This window comes from Calypte anna, chromosome 17 (genome assembly GCF_003957555.1).
Source record: "Calypte anna isolate BGI_N300 chromosome 17, bCalAnn1_v1.p, whole genome shotgun sequence".
Classification (NCBI taxonomy): Eukaryota; Metazoa; Chordata; class Aves; order Apodiformes; family Trochilidae; genus Calypte; species Calypte anna.
Window position 1 is genome coordinate 140741 of NC_044262.1, and position 13537 is coordinate 154277.

At 40.4% G+C, this 13537-nt stretch overlaps 1 protein-coding gene across 7 annotated transcripts in view; it reads left to right on the top strand.

The window, feature by feature from the left end:
• Window positions 1-13537, top strand: part of TNC (tenascin C) — a 63093-nt gene that overhangs the window by 42779 nt on the left and 6777 nt on the right. For 5 of the 7 annotated variants that reach the window (XM_030461310.1, XM_030461314.1, XM_030461312.1 and 2 more), the window contains 6 exons: window positions 5630-5902; window positions 9293-9415; window positions 10693-10836; window positions 11963-12082; window positions 12507-12650; window positions 13396-13526. In XM_030461310.1, the coding sequence (XP_030317170.1) occupies window positions 5630-5902; window positions 9293-9415; window positions 10693-10836; window positions 11963-12082; window positions 12507-12650; window positions 13396-13526 (935 nt within the window). The remainder of the gene's footprint in view (window positions 1-5629; window positions 5903-9292; window positions 9416-10692; window positions 10837-11962; window positions 12083-12506; window positions 12651-13395; window positions 13527-13537) is intronic. The other 2 variants (XM_030461315.1, XM_030461316.1) reach the window with 1 other exon arrangement.

Sequence of the window (13537 nt, forward strand, 5' to 3'; positions counted from 1 at the left end):
TAATGTTCTCTGGAGTCTGTGTGTCGTGATGTGAACATATCTGACTGGATGCAAGTGGCATGTGAAGGAATATGGCCATGTCAGGATAAGGCTGGAAAGGACTGGCTTGTTCTCTCTAATCTGCATGCAGGGCTGATGGCTCCATGCTCAGTTTCACTGCATTCTCAATCCAAACCTCTTTGCTTTGTGGATATTCTCTCATCTCCTCCCCTGTCTCCAGAAGAACCATGCTTACATGGTGACATCTTCACTGTCAGCCATGAAGGCATTGATGGTCACTGGTTGACAGCATGCCAGCAGCATATGTCTTTAATTGGGGCCACTTGGATTCACCTCTTCCTAGACAATTCCAGAGAAGAGGGTGGACTATAATTTAAAAGTCTTGCAATGAGGGGTGGGAGTAAAAGTTGGAACGTCTTGCAGCAGTTCGCCTTTTAGCTAAAAAAAGGATTTCATTATTTCACTGTTCTTTTTGTCAATGGGATACAGTTTTCTTACTTTCTCCCAGCATGCATCACTTCCGTAGTTACTTTCTATATCTCACCGGCTGCATTTCCAAAGGTGTTCTTAGTTTATATTCAATTGGCAAGAGATAAAATAGGAAATCAGGCCTGTGAGCAGGCGCAGGCATCTCTGACCACCTGACTGCTTGTTTGTAGTCTCTCTGTGCTCTAATGAATTTTTAATAATGTCATGCTAAATTGAATGGCTTTAAATCAGGGAGGGGTAAGCCTGAAAGCTAAATTTCTCCCTTGGTAGGGGAAAGATGGGATATTGAATTTCCTCTATCAGAAAAGCCAAGTTTTTGCTTCTTAAAGAAGTTCCCTGACAACTCGGCAGTCAGAAAGGAGAGCAACAGCAGAATTTGTGCTTTTGGTTTTGTCAGGGGCTTTTTTGTTTGTATTTACTTCCACCAATTAGATATTCTCTGATTGTGCCTAACCAGAGAACAAGGAATACCTTATCTGTGGAGTCCAGAGAGCTTTTGGCTTGACATTAGTGCTGAGATAATCACTGTTAGGATTGAAGCCCCTCATAAGCTAAAAATAAAAGTATCTGCAACTCCAGGCAACAGAAAGACAAAACAGAAGCTAAACTGAGATTTCAGGGTTGTCTGTTTTGGTCTTGCCTAATTCCTCCCTGAATCATATTTTATTATCTTTGGAATTGCTATGGGTTTATATTCTCACCAAATTTCCAGCATAGAGTTCCTGTAGTTTCTATGGATTTACCACAGAAGTCTGCAGTGCTGGTATTTCTGTAAATCAGGCCCATGTTTCATTAGGAAAATTGGGTTTATTTAAGGAAATTGAAAGAAAACAGATATTAAATGTCAACACTAATTTCAGAGGGTTCTTTCCAAAACTGTACCCAAATAGTTCTTGTAATGTTCCTTTTTGCTTTGTTTCATTTTTGTTTTTTAAACCACTGCAAATCAAGGCTAAAGCGTTTAGCCTTATCTTTAAGCACCTCTAAACCTCCACCACTAACCCCCAGCCCCTGGAGTGATGCTGTGACTTGACCTGTGCTCCCCTCTCCTTCAGAGGTTGAGCCACAACTGGGCACGCTCACACAAACGTTACCCCTGACAGCTTCAACCTCTCATGGACCACCACGAATGGGCCTTTTGCCAAGTTTGTCATACATGTTAGAGATTCCTACGCAGCACAGGAACCATGGTTGGTGGCCAAGAAGGTGGCAGCAGCGCTCACATCTCAGGCCTGTGAGATGACGCTGCCTATGATATTAATATTAAGGGGACCACTAAGACAGGTGTTCACACAGAGCCCGTCACTGCTTTTGTCACGACAGGTACCTGCTTAAAGGTTTGTAGTCTAAATAGACTTCTGGCTTTATAAAAAAACATCTATTCCATCATGGAGACAAAGAAGGACTCTTCACAGCACTGAATATCTTGTCCAGCAACAGAGGGTTTGTTTGCAACCTTAATACAAGAATGGGTCATGTTGACATAATACCAAAATTTCTAGTAGGAGTATTAGTTTAAAGTGAGGTAAGAGCCCTTTGGAGTCTTTCTCCAATGTCTAATAATATTTTTTCATTACTGAATTTTGAGGGTAAACTTGCCAAATACTCAGCAGTTATGCATGAAAGATCTGGAGAGGACTGGATTTTTAAGAATACTTCCTGTCCTGAGATATCCCCTCAACACATCCCTTACTTCTAAATATTTTGGCTAGATTTTGACTCAGATCTGTTGTACACTGCATGCCTCCTAGTTGATAAAACAAATGCCACAGAGTTCACCTTCTATGTATCATGTGGCCGGCATGTGCTATTAGGGCTTCATTGCATAGACATATGGATGGCCTGCATAGGATTAATGGAGGAACTGCAGCTTTCCCTTTTCTCCTCTCTTCATTACCATGCAGTGAGAACAGCATCTGCATTAGCAGTGTCTCTTACATCATCTGAGGTGTTGGTTTCTATGAAAGGCAACATCCGTGACCATTTTCCTTAAGGCAAACAGTTGCATTTTGCACTAGCTCTGACATACCCCCTGATGACATTCAGTCATGTGGGCACAAGTGAGCAACCCTGCTTTCAAACCCCCTGTTTTTCTATTCCACTAAAGCACAAACGCTTCCTTTTTGAAAATAAATCATGTACATGGATATTTTAAGAGTAAGCTTCTCACAGCTAGGTAAAACACAGCAGAAGGATGTGCCAGCTCTTCGCATAAACCACTCAACACCTATCCTAGGAAAATAATTTCAGCAATTTGGGATCTTAATTTGTTTACCACCCCTCACAGAGACCAAACCAAAATATAAGACTCTGGGGTTGTGTGTTTAGAAACAAGTAAACTGCAAAAATGTCTCCAAATTGAGTAAATTTGAGCTGAATCTCTGGCACTCAAATATGTAAACATCAAAACATAAGGACTTGCAAATTACAAAAATTTAGGAGGGAATTTTTATGCCAAATTCTAACAGAACATCAATTTCAGCAATGTCAAAATATGTCAAAACCAAACCCGAAACCCTTTCCTGGGGAAAGTTTTGTGTTTACATAGTTTCATGGTTTTTAAATGAGTGGAATTTGAGTGACTGGAAGATGAGATGAGTTAGCTCCTGAGCCAACAAAATGAGGCTTGTCACATAATTTAGAGAAATTCTAGTAATAATTTTCTTTCAGACTTAGAAAGTTTTGAGGAGATCCAACTTTGACAACTTTGATTTCTTGAAATTGTAAACATAACAAAGTAGCTGCCTGTGAGGCTCTTTGGACAGCTCTTGTTCTGTTCTATAAACTGCCTTTTGCCAATGCAAACTCTGGCTTCTTACCTATGCCCCACAAAAACTAGAAAGTGTTTGCACTGGCTATGGTCCTGACTGAGCAATGTCCTACAGTCCTTTGGGCATCTCTGACTCTTCAACTATTGAAAAGATGGAGATATTCAGGTGAAGTAGAGAGGTCAAGCAGCAAAATACAGGGATTATGAATGCCAAATTTAAGGCTTGTCCCTAAATCACTGATGGTGAACACAAGCAGAAGGAAATGAAGACTTTTTATATAGCATTTCTGAAACAGTTTTGGTTGTAACTGTCTTACAGGGTGTGTGTAACAGAAGAAATACGCTTACAGTGAGGCTGGAAGGAATTTGAGTGGAGCTTGTGAGATGAGGTGCTGAGACAACAGTGATGAAAATTAAGAACTGAGCATTTATTTTCTGGAGGCTCTGTTGAAAATTTTACACTTGTGGTCCTGGCTATACACCCTTATTAAATCCATACTATGGGGAAAAATGTGATTTATGTTTGGTGGAATCTATGACATATTCTAATTTGCAATGTTTTTTATGTTTTTTGCTTTTTTTTTTTTTTTTTTGTGTGTGTGTGTGTGTGTTTTTGCACCTTCCCTTCTTTTAGAGGCCATGCCCCTACTGGAAAACCTATCTGTCTCTGACATTAACCCTTATGGGTTCACAGTGTCGTGGATGGCATCGGAGAATGCCTTTGACAACTTTCTAGTAGTCGTGGTGGATTCTGGCAAACTGCTGGACCCACAGGAGTTCCTCCTTACAGGAGCCCAGCGGCAACTGAAGCTTAAAGGCCTTATTACTGGCATTGGCTATGAGGTTATGCTTTATGGGTTTGCCAAGGGGCACCAAACAAAGCCCCTAAGCACTATGGCTGTTACAGGTATTTTAATGTGAACAAATATTTCACTTCCACCCTTTCTTTCTTGCTTGTCTCCTCACATGGAAGATGTTTTCTGCAATTCATTGGCAAAGCAAACCTTGGCTTTTGCATCTCTTTCTGCATCATGGCTACACATAACTCCTCCTGATTTATGAGGGGTTCACCAATGAACTTCTCTTCCTTTTCATGTGGTGTTTCCCTTTTGTCTTTATGAGGGGTCTTGTAGAGGTGCATGATGTGGGTCAAGGGATGAAAGTTTCTGGTATGGTCATGCAGGTACTTCTAACAAAAACCTTGGAAGAAAAGTTTCTGCATGTGGGAGCTCATCTTGTTAACAACTTCTGGGCACATTAGCATTCTCCAACTTGCCAACCAATAGGACCTTCAAGAAGAATCATACTGGCCTGCTTTCTTTTACTCTCTGGGTGGATTCCACCCGCAGACCATCAAGTGCTGTCATTGCCACTCATAAAGTTAGCATCTTCCTCCAGAAAGCCTTACCTCATTTTTATAACCTCATCATAGCTGCTATTTTCCAGCAGCATTTGTGCTTTCTTGAAAAATCATTGCAGACTGATTCTTTAACCCCATAACCATCAAGTCTTATTTGCATGTTGCTGACTATGCAACAGGAAAGCTGTGGGCTACCTGACTGGAGGTTCATGAAAAAATCAGTAGCAGTATCTTTCTGTGGAAGAAAGAAGTGCACTGGAGGTGCTGTAAGATAGTAACTGCTCCAATAGCATTTTTCTAGGTAATGATGCTTAAACATACTAAGATATTTTGTAGATAACTGGTAACTTGCAGCTCCTGGCCTCTTGAATGGGTTGTTTCACTAAAGACAGTAGGTCTTGCATTTGGATTTCAGTGTGCTCTTGAAGGATTATGAATTTTCATGATTCCTGTTTGCTTCAGCAGTTGTTTAGTATCAAAGTGAAGGATACATTTGATCAGAAGCATCACAGGTGCCAGAAGTGCATGAAATAAAAGGGCTGCATGAAGAAAAAGACTCTTTCAAGTGAATTCTATGTTGTTCTCCTAACAGAGAGAAACCTGTCAATATTACAGGCATGCCTACCATTCTGTAACCAGAGCTTGTTTCTATTGAACATTAAAGGTTTTGCCCAAGTAGCAAGGAGAAAATGCACAAAAACCTTACCATTAGCATGTGTAACTTTGCATGAAAGAGGTAAATTGTGTATGTCCATGCAGTGGATTTGCTATTAAAGAATAAAAGTTTGAATGGGCCTGCACACACTCACACGTATCTTCTTCAGTATGTGTATAGTGCTAATATATTTTTATTTTTCTTTTTTTTTTAATAGCTGGCAGATTGTTTCCCTTTCTTTCAGCTGTGGTTGGATTCTTGCAATATGCTATAGCCAGACCTCAGGCAGGTCTCTAATGAACCAACTAAAAAAATAATTTTTTTTTCCCTGCTGCTATTTTCTCCTTTTTTTTAGAAGCAGAGCCCGAGGTCGACAACCTTCTGGTTTCAGATGCTACTCCTGATGGCTTTCGTCTGTCCTGGACTGCAGATGATGGGGTTTTTGACAGTTTTGTTCTAAAAATCAGGGATAGCAAAAGGAAATCTGACCCACTGGAACTAATAGTCCCAGGCCATGAGCGTACCCAGGATATAACAGGACTGAAAGAGGGCACTGAATATGAAATTGAGCTCTATGGATTTAGCAGTGGACGGCGTTCCCAACCTGTAAATGCAGTAGCAGCCACAGGTATTGTCTTTGCAGTAGGAAAAGTGTAACACATTCATGCCTGTTTTTTTCAGCATGTTTCCTTTCCACAGCCAGATGAGGCTGCTGCTGCAATGTTCAAATTGTCTCCTGCATGTCCCTTATTCAAGTTACGAGTTCAGTGTGGTGTAATTATTTAAAATCAATCATCTATCATCTCATACTCCTTAGCTATTGTCTATTTAATATGGTTTAATTTAATTATGTTCACAGGCTGAAATTAGGCATCAGAGTCTAGCAATCAAAGCACTGCCTTCGAGAGCCAAGTAATATTGTCTCTGTATCATCCTTTTTCAGAAATTTCCTGAGATTAATTACGTATCACCATTCCACAACTTACCTCCCTATAACAGAGGTATGACAAAATGAATTTCCAGTCTGGTGGCAAGGAAATATTTCTGTATCTGAAGGGGGTAGCTCAAACATACTTAATATTCAGTCTTTGTTTATTCTGGCCTGTGTACAAGTTACAAGTGTAATAGCAAACAGGCCAGCAAACCAAAACCAAACACCAATATGGAAATGAAGGCAGGAAAATAATCCAGATCAAAAATCCTTCCATATTTTTCATTTGCAGATTCCTCCTTCTTCCCTGCACAGGCACACTCCCTTTGATACACAAATGCAGCCTTCAGGGTGCAGGTTTTCAGATGGTGTAACTGGTTCAGTTGATGGAATCTGGTTTGAGCATTGCCAAGAAATCCTCTCTGTGGGCCTGACCTCTTTGCATAGCAAACCACTCACCTGCTATGAGGAAGGGAGGGGAGGAAAGACCTTGGCAGTGTTCACCTTTTGCTGCCTTGTCCTCTGTTTTCTTTCCTTCTTCGTTGAGAGCTCAGTAAGGCAGTTTATCTAGTGACAGCTATTGGCTTAGGATGTGGAAAGGATGAGTATGGGCAGGACTAGCATTTGTAATTTTCTCCACATAGCTTGTGTTGGTCCTGTTGTGTTGGTCTGTGTTGGACCTGTGTTGTGTTGGTCTGGGCAGCTGGTAACTTGCCCAGAGGTTGAGATCATCTCCCTTGCTCCCCATCCCGTCCCCAGGAATGTAAGGTGACACCAGTGAGTATGGGAGCTAACAAGAAAGTCATATTTTCCCACACCTGTCACAAGTAGTTCTTCCTCTGTTATTTCCTCATATGTACAAGTGAGCAGCAATAGTTTTTCCCCAGAACTGCTGATGAGAACACTATTAAAACGTTTCATCAAGCTGGCACAAGGGAGTTTGTCCACTGCTGCTCTCAGAAGGGCGGTTGGTGTGTTTTGGAAATTTATTCTGTATAATGAGCATTAAGGTGCAATTCCACCCCCACTGGGGGGACCACATCCTGGCTGTGTGCCATTTAATATCCTTGGTAGGAAACACAAGGCTCATGCTGCTATTTTTCTCTTCTACTAATGGTGTTTTGCCATACTGTGGCAGCATTTTTCATCTAATAGGATGACAAAATTCTTCACGTGTTCATTAAAGATGAGAAATGCAGCCTGATGTTTCCTGTTCCTTGGAGAGAAAAGCCTGAGAATATATTCCTATAACCTGCTAGTAATGAAAGAACAATTTTTATGAAAAAAATCCCTTAATAATAGAAGCTACTCAGGTATCAAGAGTGCTTTAGCAACTTTTCCGAAAAGTTCTGAGTCCCTCTTATAACTAACAGGGAATGATACTGTAGAATAATGCAAATCACCTGTATCAACTCAAGAGAGGAAATGAAGTTTTGTATGAGTGACAAGGCAGAAGCACACTGGCCATTTTTTATGCCTGCTTAACTTTGGCTTTTAGGTAGCTCAAGATGATGCTTTTATTTGCATCCTTTCAATTTGCTTGTGCTCCAAGGTACCACTCACTCTCTGGGACACATTCCAGGACTGATGCTTGGACTGATGCCAGACTCAGATGGTCTGTTTTACTTTTTTTGCCAGGTTTGTTTCTAGGAATTTAACTGCAGTTGGGGTAGTTGGGGATGTGGAACTCTTGTATAGAAGGCTCTTCTTACTACTCTTTGTTATGCCATTCAGCTGGTACAGAAATCAGGCATGAAGTCCATGGAAGTATGCAGAGCAGAGTCCAAGTGGGATGAAGGGGGTACTTTATTTTCTGGGAAATCCCCATGTGTATGAAAACTGAGTGCTGGTCCATTTCTTTAGTCTTAAGTCATCACTAGCACTTTTCAGCAGTCACTGAGGACACTTAATATGAAGCAAAATCAATGTGATGTTCACTTCTCTCTCTTTCCAAGGTCTTCTTTATGCATTTTTTTCCTTCCTGTACTCAAGTCAGTAGCAACCTGTGTACTATGTATCTTTACTAACCCCACCTTGATTTCTTCATTATCTGTAGTACTTTTCTGTCTTTCTTTGGCTTTCCCATGTGAGCAAATCCCACAAACACAACATGTCATGAGCTCCAGAGAAGTAATTTATATTTCTCTTGAGAGCTCAGTTATTTTTCTTTCCTTGCCTTTCAGTTGATTTAATGCATTGCTACAAGAGCTTTGGGGACACATGGAACAAACAGCCCTCTGATTTCTTTCCCTCAGACATGTTCTTTCCAAGCTATTTCAAGCACAGTCACTTTTTTTTTTTCTCCCCCTGCCCTTAGCCTATCTCCACTGTTCTTAACATAGCTGATGTTTGGTATCTCTCTTCTTGGTGCTAATGGCCTACTGTGTGGGCTGTTCTGTTTTGTTTTGTTTTGTTTTTTATTTTGCACAGGCAGTGCTTTTTGTCAGTGTTGTTTTGGTTACAGTCAAAAAAGCAAACTGGAAGTGAGATGCTCAATGTAAACTCTGAAGTGGCAGGTCTCTGCCATGTCCTTCCAGAAGCCATTTCCATGTTTGTTTTGCAGTAGCTTTATTAAGCCTTAAATTGGAATGTTTCAGCTATGTGCTGGTTTGAAGCTTAAGGCTGGGTCTTTTTGGCAAAATTTGGGCATTGTTTGTCTAGCTTGCTGATCTAGTTTGTATGGGCAAAAGAAGTGCTTGGATTTATACAGGGAAAGACTGGGTTGTATGAGAAAGAGCAGTGGAACCACAAGAGTCTTCCTCATGATGGCTGTACCTCGATCTGTGGATGTGCTTGAATATATCAAAGAAAACTTATTGTCTCAGATCCCAAGGAGAAAATCTTGTGGCTTCTAGTTTAAAGCCAAGAGAAGTTAAAATCATCCAAATGAAACTGGGGTAGTATGGTAGTAGAAAACCATTACTTGTTTGGAACTTGCTGCATTAGTCTTGTTTAGGGCAGAATATTGAGAACATGAGCTCTTGGGGTAGAGTGATAAAGCGAATTAGTGATCCAGCACTAAGGGCAGATAAACAATTTACCTTTTCTTTCTGTGTGGTGTGTTTGTTCTCTGTTCTCCAATGACAGTTGTTGGATCTCCCAAAGGAATTTCTTTCTCTGACATCACGGAAAACTCCGCTACAGTCAGCTGGACACCCCCTCAAACCCGTGTGGAAAGCTATCGGATCTCCTATGTCCCTGTCACAGGAGGTGAGTAACTACAAGAAGTAACAAGAAAGAAGAACAAGGAGAAAGATGGTAAAAGGTAGAGCAGAAAGGTTTTGGTGTGCTGACATGCATCTCCCATGTGATCTTACACAGATGATCTGTGTTTTTTCTTCAAACTGCTGACCAGGAACATGATTGCACATACACTGTTCCAGTAGCCAACCTCTATCTGAACATAGTGTCCCACATCCCATGGACAACACTTGGAAGAGAGCTCAGAATTAGATGGTGGAATGGTTGTACTACTAACAGGGCCATGTGCACAAAAACCTCTGTGTCCCTTGAGCCTCCTAAGTAAGGGTTTATTTCCAAACTGTCACCTTGTTTTGTAGGAACTTTATGAGCTAAGCATATTTAAAAAGATATTCCTCGGAAACAATTATTGTATTCCATGGTTATAATAGTTTTCCAAGGCAGTGATTTTTCTTAGTATTCTACAAATTTGTTTCATTCCATCCATTATATCTCTGTTTTAGTGTTCATCTGAAGAACTTCCTATACCAAAACAGATTTTTAGCATGACCTGGAGATATCTCTGAAAGGAAACAGCTAAAGAACAAACATTACAGGCATCAGGACCATAGGAGACATGTTATTGACTAAGACAAATGAAGATACAGGTGTTTAGACAACATAGGATATAAGTACACATTTAGCTTTAAATACATTGTGATCCCACAGAAAAGGAAGAGCAATCTGCAGTCATAAAGCACTTATCTGAGTGCTTTCCAGGAAAAAACTCAGAATTTGAAACTAATTTGTGTCCTACATCCTCTAAAACACACGTAGCACCTCTTACAATAACATATACAATATCTTTATTCAAAATGAGATGGGTGAAGGAGAAACTTCCATCTCTTCAAAGAAAAAAAAAAAAAAAAAAGAAAAAAAGAAAAAAAAAAAAAAAAGGAGAGATCTGAACTGCAACTCCTGAACTTTTATGTAGGCAATGCTGTGTTTTCACCTTAAATCTCATTTGTAAAATTATGCTTTTCTGAACAGAAATATTAATTTTTTTCTTACTGGACTAGGAATGAATGCAAACCAGTGCCTTAGATTTAGGTGTTTTGTCAGCAATATTTTTTTTCCTGAATCTGCATTTTGACATCAGTGATTCTAACTCACTGGGGAAATCTATCTCCTCCTGATACTGGTTATAATATCTATGTTGGTTATAATGTCTTTAAATTGAAACACATCCTTCAAGCATTTCCTGGAGTATTGTGTCACTAATCCCTTGGAATTTGGCTTAATCCTAGGTACTCCAAATGTTGTTACAGTTGATGGAAGCAAGACAAGGACCAAGTTGATGAAATTAGTCCCAGGTGTAGACTACAATGTTAGTATCATCTCCGTGAAAGGCTTTGAAGAAAGTGAACCCATCTCTGGCATTCTGGAAACAGGTAATATACTAATAGGAAACAGCATATTTTCAAAAGCATTGTCTGTGCTGTAGGAGAGACTCAGGCACTGGAGCTGAAGATCCCATTTTTGCTGTATCCAGAAACTGCAGGAAGTTTTTTGCCCACTCCTTCTTTGTGTCTTTGTATTTCAGATGAGTATAGAACTTGTAAGTTTGAACAGGTTTGCTAAGTGCTGAACCACCTTACAGAGAGAGACAGACAATTCCAGTATTTACAGTCCAAATTCATCAGAAAAAAAAGCAGAAGTTCAATCCATACAATTTTACAGATGAGGACCAGCTCTGAACAGTTTAGACCCATTTCTGTTGACTCAAACTCCACATCTCCCATGCTCCAGTCTGTGTTCTAAGCAGTAAAACATTCTATGTCCTTGTTTGTCTTCAATACAGCTCTAAATATTCCTGCAGGGAATGAAGGTTCAACGTGCTCCCGTTGACCCACCCTGCAATCCCAGTCATTCATTATTTTTTCAGGAGCTAACAAATATTTAGAGAACTGGGGCAAGGAAGAAGATGATGAGTACTGGATAAAAACATGAAGTTTGTAGCCCATTCCCATGTACTGGAGGCAGATATCTATCTCAGTTCAGGAAGAGCATAAAATTATGTGCAAAGCAGATTTCCATGAGGAAGTTATGCAGGCTGTGTGGAGATTTTTGATCATTGGCTGGCTTTTTGACTGGTTAATTTTGCTGGAGGAAGGTCACAGTGGCTATCAGTTACTGTCACATTCATTATTTTTCCCAGCTCTGTCTCCTCAGTTTGCTCCAAAAAGCAGTCCAGATTTGGGAGTGTCAAGAGAAATATGTCAGCTCTGACAAACTGTTAAGATTGATGATAACAAGACTGATCTGAGAACGTACTTAATTATGTCTGTTCCCAGTGTTTTAATCCCTTCATACGTTGACTTCCCTTTCCAGTGGAGGCATTTGATATCTCTTTATAGGCACTGATGTCGTCTGCAGAGCTCCACTATTCCAAAGGGGATCACAAAAGCTGCACCAAACAGCAGTCTATGCCCATTTTCTATCACATATTTAAAAAAAAACCACTGCACAGATCTGAGAATGTTGAACTCCTTCAATCTGTTACTCTCTGTCTTTCAGCTCTGGACAGCCCATCAGGTCTAGTAGTGTTGAACATCACAGACTCTGAGGCTCTGGCAACCTGGCAGCCAGCAATTGCTGCAGTGGATAATTACGTTGTCTCCTATGCTTCTGAGGAGGGTAAGGAGAGTTAGTGGTGGGTCAGGGAGCTGACAACATCACAGATCTCAAGAGATGCTCAGAAACGGGTGCACTGATACCCCAGAGGGGTGGCAGGGGGCTGGGAAGTGCCTCACTGAGAGGAGTTTAAAAATCATCATTTATTGAAGCATTATTAATTTATCCATGAACTGGAATATCTGATAATTCTTAAGAAAATATGGTGTTATATTTCACATGAACGCTAGAGAGTGCTAATTCTTTTAGATTAAGAACTCTGGTGTTAATTCAGATTCAACATAGGTGCAAGCAGAAAGGGCCCTGGGCTTTTATTACTTTGCACTTGCTCACAGATTGTAAAGAAAAAAAGTAAATCATTGAGTAGCATATGGAGTTGAGTACATCATGGTATGTCTGAATATTCTCCTCTGTGTTTTCTTTTCAGAGCCAGAGGTTATTCAGATGGTATCAGGGAACACTGTGGAGTATGACCTGAAGGGCCTTCAACCTGCAACTGAGTATATTCTGAGTGTCCATGCACTGAAGGACACACAGAAGAGTGAGACCCTCTCCACCCAGTTTACTACAGGTGCTATGTCCCATTGGCCTACATTTCTCTAACACCACAAAGTCAGCCAGCACACTGTGCTTTTTTCACTGAAAACCCAAATTCTGATAGTGTTTGTACCAAATTTTCACTGATGGGAGGCTAGTGTGACTGATCCAGGTGTTGTTCTGTCACTAATTTTACAGATTCTCAGACAAAGTAGGAGCAGGGGCTCTTCTCTGGGGGCTCATGCTGGGGGTACCAATGCTGAAGGCATCCAGTTGGGTTCATACATATGGCTTTCCATGTGCATCTTTCCTGCCTGTTACTTGAATTGTCCCAGGGCATTAACTAGAGAGCCAAGAGCTTGGCCATACAAATTTAGTGTTACAGTTACACTGAAGGGAAAGTTTTTCTTTTCAAAAGAGGCATCATTGGAAACAAAGTGAAAAAAACAAACAAACAGAAACTGAGCTGCTCCTGTGAAATAATGAAAGGCACATACAATATACATACAATGTTCTTTCATACAATATTTCAATGCAATTGCTTATAAACTAAAGTGCCTGAAACAAGCCATTATTTTCACCTAGGTTACCTTTATTTTCAAACTTCCAATGGCAAATTTTCCTTTTAGTCACTAATTTAGGATGAAATATTTTTAAATTTCAGATTTCTGGGGAGAAAAATTTGCTTTCCTGGCCTGTTATAATATACTGCTGATAAGGTGGCCTGTGTACTGAACTCCATATGGGTATGACAGTAATGGATATGTTGTCTCCCCCAGGACTAGATGCTCCAAGAGATTTAAGTGCCACTGAGATTCAGTCAGAAGCAGCTGTGATAACTTGGAGGCCTCCACGTGCTCCAGTCACTGGTTATCTCCTCATCTATGAGTCTGTTGATGGCAGAGTCAAGGTATAGCATTT